Source organism: Chanos chanos, chromosome 1 (assembly GCF_902362185.1).
Source record: "Chanos chanos chromosome 1, fChaCha1.1, whole genome shotgun sequence".
In the NCBI taxonomy this organism is placed as follows: Eukaryota; Metazoa; Chordata; class Actinopteri; order Gonorynchiformes; family Chanidae; genus Chanos; species Chanos chanos.
Genome location: NC_044495.1, coordinates 62,911,982 through 62,921,981, shown reverse-complemented (window position 1 = coordinate 62,921,981; position 10,000 = coordinate 62,911,982). Strand labels below are relative to the sequence as shown.

The 10,000-nt window shown below is 41.4% G+C and overlaps 1 protein-coding gene across 1 annotated transcript in view; it reads right to left on the bottom strand.

Moving 5' to 3' along the window:
- Positions 1-10,000, bottom strand: part of hectd4 (HECT domain E3 ubiquitin protein ligase 4) — a 102,346-nt gene that overhangs the window by 83,374 nt on the left and 8,972 nt on the right. Inside the window, 9 exon segments of the mRNA XM_030767260.1 lie at positions 585-727; positions 946-1,181; positions 2,318-2,458; positions 2,592-2,705; positions 3,292-3,450; positions 3,615-3,807; positions 4,735-4,905; positions 7,411-7,549; positions 8,525-8,633. Of these exon segments, the coding sequence (XP_030623120.1) occupies positions 585-727; positions 946-1,181; positions 2,318-2,458; positions 2,592-2,705; positions 3,292-3,450; positions 3,615-3,807; positions 4,735-4,905; positions 7,411-7,549; positions 8,525-8,633 (1,405 nt within the window).

Below are 10,000 nucleotides of genomic sequence, written 5' to 3'. Positions count from 1 at the left end.
TAACATAAGCTCTAAATGTTGACTTGGTGATAGTGCAATGTTGGTTAAGTTATTCGTTAATTCAGAGTAATGTATACTGATTCAGTGTAATGTATACTGATTTAGTTGTGAGGTATACTGATTCAGTGTATGTTGATTCAGGGTAAACTGATTCAGTTTAAGGTATACTGATTCAGTGTATGGTGATTCAGTGCAATGTATACCAATTCAGTGTGTGCTGATTCAGTGTAAATTGATTCAGTGTAAGGTATATTGATTCAGTGCAAGATCTACTGATTCAGTGTATGTTGATTCAGAGTAATGTATACCAATTCAGTGCATGCTGATTCAGTGTACTGCATGCTGATTCAGTGTAATATTTGCTCATTCAGTGCAACATTAGCTGATTGAGCGTGTGTTGATTCAGTGTAAATTGATTCAGAGTAAGGTATACTGATTCAGTGTATTCTGATTTAGCATACTGTATAGTGATTCAAATGTATGCTGATTCAGTGTATGCTCATAGAATGCATGTTGATTCAGTGTACTGTATACTGATTCAGTGTATACTGATTCAGTTTATACTGAGTACTGTACGTGGTTACCTGATGGCCAGGCACACCTCTCTCTGAATCTCAGGTCCAATCTGATCCACAGGAGCCATCAATAACTGCCACAGTAACAGGCCTGAACGGCGCACGCTCTCCCGATTCTGATCCGACTGAGGGTTAAAGAAGCGGAATACCACCTGACACACAAGAGGACAAAGTCATGAAGGCGGAACTTCCATCCAGTTGCATTAACATTGGAAGACTGACAGCTTATTTAACCAATCAGAAATATGAACTTTTATTTTGATTTGAAACATTTACAAATCACACCGCATAGTACAACAGGAAACCAAACACGCACAGCACCACTCACATACACACAGCAGAAATACACAAACACAACAGACTCATGCACCTGAAAGACCAGCAGAATACAGCGGATGATGCAGGAATCTCCGTTCACCATGGCTTTCTCCATGATATCACAGATGGCACTGAAATGACCCGGTTCTATTGGCTGCTGCTTGCCCAGAAAAGTGCCCAGTGGCAGAGTGGCACTGCTGGATGCCAGAAGGTTCAACTGGTGGATACACATGGCACCAACATGATGAAGCAACTGGTTAATGACCTCACCAGTGTCCATCATCTCCTCTGGGGAAGAGAGTTTAAATCATGAATGATTCACCAATTACGTATACCAACACTCCTCTCAAATATCTAAACACTTACATAACTATATACATATACCAATACTCCTCTCAAATATCTAAACACTTACATAACTATATACATATACCAACACTCCTCTAAAATATCTAAACACTTGCATAACTATATACATATACCAACACTCCTCTAAAATATCTTACACTTACATAACTATATACATATACCAACACTCCTCTAAAATATCTAAACAATTACATAATTATATAAATATACCAACACTCCTCTAAAATATATAACACTTACATAACTATATACATATACCAACACTCCTCTCAAATATCTTACACTTACATAATTATATACATATACCAACACTCCTCTCAAATATCTTACACTTACATAACTATACACATATACCAACACTCCTCTAAAATATCTAAACACTTGCATAACTATGTACATATCCCAACACTCCTCTAAAATATCTAACACTTACATAACTATACACATATACCAACACTCCTCTAAAATATCTAAACAATTACATAAGTATATAAATATACCAACACTCCTCTAAAATATCTTACACTTACATAACTATATACATATACCAACACTCCTCTAAAATATCTAAACACTTACATAACTATATACATATCCCAACACTCCTCTAAAATATCTAACACTTACATAACTATACACATATACCAACACTCCTCTAAAATATCTAAACAATTACATAAGTATATAAATATACCAACACTCCTCTAAAATATCTAACACTTACATAACTATGTACATATACCAACACGCCTCTAAAATATCTAACACTTACATAATTCCTTACAACATTCACTTACACACACACACACAAATCCAACACAAATATTGCAAACATACACTCAATGCAAAGCAAACTTAAACAAAACAAATAAAACATCCATTTAAAACCCTTTAAAATCATGAGTCAGTTGTTCTAACACTGTGACTTCACTGGATTAATGTTGGAATTGAACTGAATTATGGTTAGAGCCAAACTTCACTCATCTCGGGCATGTATGTCATCAGTTCTGAAACGGAGAAAAACTGATAACAGGTGTCTTTTTTTTCTGTTTCACCTTTGGGCTGTGTGATGATGTGGCTCACGCCCAGTCGTTGGCACACGTGATGGAAAGCCTGGTTTCCAGGGTTACTCCACTCATCCATGTAATCGCTGGAACACGTCCAGATCACATTGTTCAAGGCATCATAACAGGCCCCTGGTGCAACATGGGAAATTGACCATCTCATCAGATCACTGTCAGAGTCAGAGTTTCTGATCAAAACGTTCACTTAGTAACATTCGTTCAACATCTAAACTCCTTTCTGTGAGCACTGGAGAGTCCAACATACCCAGCCCTGTGACCTGAGCCCCGCGCCCCAGAGAACTGCCTGGGGCGTCGATGAGGTCAGCACGGCTGACGAACTGTCCATCAACCACACTGAATACGAGGCTGGAGGCCAGTACTGAAACACACACACACACAAACACACACAAACATACACAAAAGCACAGAGAGAGACAGAATATGTTCATTTTCTATGTTCTATAAGTTCATTATCACAGTAACTGTTTTCATCATTTACATTACTCAAAAAAGTTATCCATTTTTTTCTGCATGTACCTTTTTCTGTGTGTATGTGTGTACGCCTGTATTTGTGTGTTGAGGTGTGTGTGTGTGTGAGCGTATGTGTACGTCTGTATTTGTGTTGAGGTGTGTGTGTGTGCGTGTGTGTGAGCATGTGTGTATGTCTGTATTGGTGTGTTGAGGGGTGTGTGTGTGTGTGTGTGTGTGTGTGTGCCCATGTGTGTATGTATGCATATGTACGTGTGTGTACGTCTGTATTTATGTGTGTGTCTGTTTGCGTGTATGTGTATGCATGTGTGTGTGTGTGCACGCGCGTGCCTGAGTGTGTGTGTTTGTATGTGTGTGTACGTCTGTATTTGTGTGTGTGTGTGTATGTATGTATGCGTGTGTATGTATGTATTTGTATGTGTATGTACGTGTGTGATTTGTGTGCGTTTGCGTGTGCGCGTGCGCGTAAATCTTACTCTTCAGTGAGGAGAGACCCCCTGTGCCTCCAAACAGTGATCGTGTGGCAGAGCTGCTGGCTACGCCAGGCGGAGACGCCAGCATCACCAGGTAAGTGCCACACACATACATGGGAGTCTTCCTCAGGGTCTTCAGAGGGAGACCACAGCTGGTGTTCACTACTGCAGGGAGCACACACACACACACACACACACACACACACACACACACAGTAAACACACAGCCACAGGAACACATCAATGGCTTGGTGACCAATAAGAACACGCAGAGCAGCTATCCTTCCACGCAGAAGACGCGACACACAAACGTTTAGAGATGTTACCAGTCTGTTCTTCTTTGACGGTGTTGGTGATAGTGGAACCGGTGAGGGCGGCCAGCGTCGCTGAGTGAGACGCACGGAAACGCGACATTCGTGACAACAGAAGATCGTTCAGACACTTTGACGACTCTCCCTCCTTCCTGCTCAGAATCACTCTTTCCTGCAGCGGGTTGGCCACACACAACCCTGACTGAGTCTGAAAAAAAGACATACACAGACAGAGACATCCACAGACAGAGACTTGAGTAGAAAATCTAAACCAGTTTGAGAGGGTGATGTGTTTATGTGGACAAGCATCGCTCTTCATCAAATACACCAAGACGCTAGCTGCAGTTCTCTAAACACATTTCACGCACATCCACACACTGGTTTACCTGTGTTACTGCTGTGTTTACATAGTTTACCTGTGTTACTGCTGTGTTTACATCGTTTACCTGTGTTACTGCTGTGTTTACATAGTTTACCTGTGTTACTGCTGTGTTTACATCGTTTACCTGTGTTACTGCTGTGTTTACATCGTTTACCTGTGTTACTGCTGTGTTTACATCGTTTACCTGTGTTACTGCTGTGTTTACATCGTTTACCTGTGTTACTGCTGTGTTTACATCGTTTACCTGTGTTACTGCTGTGTTTACATTGTTTACCTGTGTTACTGCTGTGTTTACATTGTTTACCTGTGTTACTGCTGTGTTTACATTGTTTACCTGTGTTACTGCTGTGTTTACACAGTTTACCTGTGTTACTGCTGTGTTTACATTGTTTACCTGTGTTACTGCTGTGTTTACACAAATCTGAATTGTGTAAATGTAAATAAAGGTGTAAATATAAATATTAAATATGTGTATGTACATGTAAAATAAGAACGTGCACTCACATAATTGTTTAAATGAAATCACGTAAATGTACAGTTATATGAACGAGTAATTATGTAAGATACAATTATACAAAAAAGTAATTACATACACAATCACAATTTGATGTAAGAGTGACAGTGTAAATGTCTAGCTCTATAAGAATACAAATATATACACACGTACACATATATATGTGGCTGTATATGTATAATAGTGTAAATTCAGCAGAATGGAAGACAAGGTGAAATTAATTGAATCTGTGTCCTCACCGAGAGCTGGAAGACATCCATAAAAACGGAGTGGCCTTTCTGTGTTTTTTCGTTCAGGCTGACTGGTGACCAGATCCAGTACAGGTATGTGCCGTCGGCACAGAGGCGGAGCGTAGTCAGGTTACTGCCCACGGGCACGTGGTGTAGAGGCATGGCTACAATCTGACACGCCTACACACAGAACATCCCAAAACCAGCCCCAGATCAAATCAGGACACACGGCAGCCCATCAGACATTCATTTTAAAGCATTGTATTGGTAGTGTTAGTGAAGCTTGATGTGATGTGGTTATAGTTTACAGAGGTGAGGTTATAGTTTACAGTGCTGATGTGACGTGGTTATAGTTTACAGTGCTGATGTGATGTGGTTATAGTTTACAGAGGTGAGGTTATAGTTCACAGTGCTGATGTGTTGTGGTTATAGTTTACAGAGGTGAGGTTATAGTTTACAGAGGTGAGGTTATAGTTTACAGTGCTGATGTGACGTGGTTATAGTTTACAGTGCTGATGTGATGTGGTTATAGTTTACAGAGGTGAGGTTATAGTTCACAGTGCTGATGTGATGTGGTTATAGTTTACAGAGGTGAGGTTATAGTTTACAGTGCTGATGTGTTGTGGTTATGGTTTACAGAGGTGAGGTTATAGTTTACAGTGCTGACGTGATGTGGTTATAGTTTACAGTGCTGATGTGTTGTGTGATAGTTTACAGTGCTGATGTGTTGTGGTTATAGTTTACAGTGCTGATGTGTTGTGTGATAGTTTACAGTGCTGATGTGATGTGGTTATAGTTTACAGTGCTGATGTGATGTGGTTATAGTTTACAGTGCTGATGTGACGTGGTTATAGCTTACAGTGCTGATGTGATGTGGTTATAGTTTACAGAGGTGAGGTTATAGTTCACAGTGCTGATGTGTTGTGGTTATAGTTTACAGAGGTGAGGTTATAGTTTACAGAGGTGAGGTTATAGTTTACAGTGCTGATGTGATGTGGTTATAGTTTACAGAGGTGAGGTTATAGTTTACAGTGCTGATGTGTTGTGGTTATGGTTTACAGAGGCGAGGTTATAGTTTACAGTGCTGATGTGATGTGGTTATAGTTTACAGTGCTGATGTGTTGTGGTTATAGTTTACAGTGCTGATGTGTTGTGGTTATAGTTTACAGAGGTGAGGTTATAGTTTACAGTGCTGATGTGTTGTGTGATAGTTTACAGTGCTGATGTGATGTGGTTATAGTTTACAGTGCTGATGTGTTGTGGTTATAGTTTACAGTGCTGATGTGGTGTGTGATAGTTTACAGTGCTGATGTGTTGTGTGACAGTTTACAGTTCTGATGTGTTGTGTGACAGTTTACAGTGCTGATGTGATGTGGTTATAGTTTACAGTGCTGATGTGTTGTGTGATAGTTTACAGTGCTGATGTGTTGTGTGACAGTTTACAGTGCTGATGTGTTGTGGTTATAGTTTACAGTGCTGATGTGTCGTGGTTATAGTTTGCAGTGCTGATGTGTTGTGTGATAGTTTACAGTGCTGATGTGTTGTGTGATAGTTTACAGTGCTGATGTGTTGTGTGATAGTTCACAGTGCTGATGTGCTAGAAAAATGTTATTCCTTTGTATGAAATAAGTAGTGATCATGCTTTTACTGCGTGCAAACAATGATCAAGCAGAAGTTCAGCTGAAGGGCATTTAAGTTTGTTGTATGAAGAAGTAGAAAAAAGAGCATGACCTGGGGCTATGAAGGGTCAAACTGACCGCAAGCCGTTAAAAGATGCTGAATACAGACAGTGAAACTGCTGTCACAAGAAGATAACCATGTTGTAAGCATTTAACATGCTTCACCTAAGAATCTTATATCCGCCTTTTAGGGAATAAATATTGCACCCGACTAGAAGAAGATAGACAACTCACTACTGTGATGCTGGATTGTGTCGTTGTGTGACTTGTCTCCTTGCTGCGAGAATAAACTAACCTACCTTAACTTGGGGAGCCTGAGTGCCTTTTGTAACATTACTCTAACATGATGTGATGTGGTTATAGTTTACAGTTCTGATGTGTTGTGTGATAGTTTACAGTGCTGATGTGATGTGGTTATAGTTTACAGTGCTGATGTGTTGTGGTTATAGTTTACAGTGCTGATGTGTTGTGTGATAGTTTACAGTGCTGATGTGATGTGGTTACAGTTTACAGTGCTGATGTGATGTGGTTATAGTTTACAGTGCTGATGTGTTGTGTGATAGTTTACAGTGCTGATGTGTTGTGGTTATAGTTTACAGTGCTGATGTGATGTGGTTATAGTTTACAGTGCTGATGTGATGTGGTTATAGTTTACAGTGCTGATGTGCTGTGTGATAGTTTATAGTGCTGATGTGTTGTGTGATAGTTTACAGTGCTGATGTGTTGTGGTTATAGTTTAAAGTGCTGATGTGATGTGGTTATAGTTTACAGAGGTGAGGTTATAGTTTACAGAGGTGAGGTTATGGTTTACAGAGGTGAGGTTATGGTTTACAGAGGTGAGGTTATGGTTTACAGAGGTGAGGTTATAGTTTACAGAGGTGAGGTTATAGTTTACAGAGGTGAGGTTATGGTTTACAGAGGTGTGATTATAGTTTACAGAGGTGTGGTTATGGTTTACAGAGGTGTGGTTATAGTTTATAGAGGTGTGGTTTACTGCTCTGCATACCTGTAGGGTAAATGGGTCAATGACTTGACAGAGCTGCTGAGGTTTGGCATCAAAAGAGACCGGCCGATGGAGGACACGCCCACTGCTGTACACCACCCAGCCCGCCTCCAGATCCTCATTACGACAATACACAAAGCCCCTGACGGAGAGGAGTAAGACACAGAGTGACAGGGGCAGACATGACTCATTCAGCCCATATGAAATATCTGTTTATGCTGGACACTAGCATCCTCAGTACGGCAGCCCTGAGTACCAGCAGGGCTGGGGACTACAGGGAAAAGAAATACAAAGTGTGTGTGTGTGCGTCTGCGATGTGTGACGTATCAGATGCAGACAGAATTGTAGTAACTGAGCGTGCATGTTTGTGGGTGCATGTGTGTGTGAATGTGTGTTTGTTTGCGTGCGCGTGCGTGTGTGTGTGAGTGTGTGTGTGTGAATGTGTGTGCATGTGTGTGTGTGTGTGTGTGCACGCTTGCATGCGCGCGTGTGTGTGAATGTGTGCGTGTGGATATGTGTGCATGTGTGTGAGTGTGTGAATGTGTGTGTGTGTGATGTATCAGATGGAGACAGAGTTGTAGTAATTCTGTGTGCGTGTGTGTGTCTGATACGTCAGATGGAGAGAGAGTTGTAGTAACTGTGTGTGCGTGTATGTGTCTGTGTGTATGTATGTGTGTGAATGTGTGTGTGTGATGTATCAGATGGAGACAGAGTTGTAGTAATTCTGTGTGCGTGTGTGTGTGTGTGTGTGTGTGTGTGTGCATGTGTGTGTGTGATGTATCAGATGGAGACAGAGTTGTAGTAATTCTGTGTGCGTGTGTGTGTGTGTGTGTGTGTGTGTGTGCATGTGTGTGTGTGATGTATCAGATGGAGACAGAGTTGTAGTAATTCTGTGTGCGTGTGTGTGTGTGTGTGTGTGTGCGCATGTGTGTGTGTGTGATGTATCAGATGGAGACAGAGTTGTAGTAATTCTGTGTGTGTGTGTGTGTGTGTGTGTGTGATGTATCAGATGGAGACAGAGTTGTAGTAATTCTGTGTGTGTGTGTGTGTGTGATGTATCAGATGGAGACAGAGTTGTAGTAATTCTGTGTGCGTGTGTGTGTGCATGTTGTATTACCTCAGAGTGCCATGGAGTCCAGAGCCCAGTTTACTGAGACCTCTACCACACGAGTTACTGCTGTACAAATACAGGCCATCAGAGGCCAGGCACCGGCCCACATCAGAGTCTGAGAGAAAGAGACAGAGACAGAGACAGAGACAGAGACAGAGACAGAGAGAACGAGAGAGAGAGAGAGAGAGAGAGAGAGAGAAAGATACATAGATAGATAGACAGATAGAAAGATAGATAGATGGAGAGAGACAGAGAAAGAGAGAGAGGGAGACAGAGAGAGACAGAGAAAGGGTGAAAGAGAGATAAAGTCAGTTCAGATTTGGGTAGTGTATTATATTTGTAGGAGATTTGTGTTAAGTGTATGTTGTGTTCAGTCACGGAAGAACACACACTCACTTCCACTGGTCAAAGGGAGAGGGAGGGGGGAGGGAGAGGGAGGGGGGAGGGGGGAGGGGAGGGAGAGAGAGAGAGGGATGGGGAAAGCCGAAGAGAACAAGGAGAGGACAAGAAAGAGACAGAGCATTCCGAAGGATGGAACTCATGGTTAATTTAAAGAGGAGAATACATGTGACAGACAAGGAGAGAAATGAGTGACAGAACTCAGTGATCCACTGCTTTTATTTCCTCCGTGTGTGTGTGTGCGTGTGTGTGTGTATGTGTTTCATTGAGTCTGCTACTGGGGTCTGTTTTGAAATGTTTCTGATTACAAACTGAGTGAACTCAGACTACAGACAGCTCTCTGGTACTGAGGCTTCTCTCTCATCTGTAAACATCTGCTGACCCTCCTCCCGTTAGCACACAGGCCTCCTCCCGGCTTTCTGCTCATGGTTTGGTGAGAAGCTGAGCAGTGGGAGAGGCAGGGAGAAGGAAATAACAGGCCCTGTTTGGGGATCAGAAGTGTACTTTACTTTTTATAGCGTTTGTGCTGGAGTACCTATAGGGGAGACTGATCTTTGAAAAGTCTTAAAGATCTTTCAGCATAAACCTCAACTCATCCTTCACACTAATTAATATTTACATTTCTGTATACATTTCTAAGTCAAATGAGAGTACACAAGCTCTAACCCTAACCCCTTTTAGGCCAAAGCTATATGGATTTCTACACAGCACATGTATGGAGTCTGTATGTGTGTGTGTGTGTGTGTGTGTGTGTGTGTGTGTGTGTGTGTGTGTGTGTGTGTCTTAAGCAAGGAAAAAGGGACCATTTTCATTCCTGAGAAAAGAACAACACAAGACACAATAATAATAACAATAGTTTAAAGAAGTAATTGTTGTTTCACACTTTTACACACACACACACACACACACACACACACACACACACACCCCATAATCAACAAAATCTGTTTGGCAGATCATTTTAGGACAAAAGAAATACTTCAGCACTGAGAGGAGCTCCTGATAAAAATGTCTTTACAGCTGAAATGGGACAGTAAGGCTTTAGGTCATCTTATATATGGAGGTCACCTTACAGCATCTTAC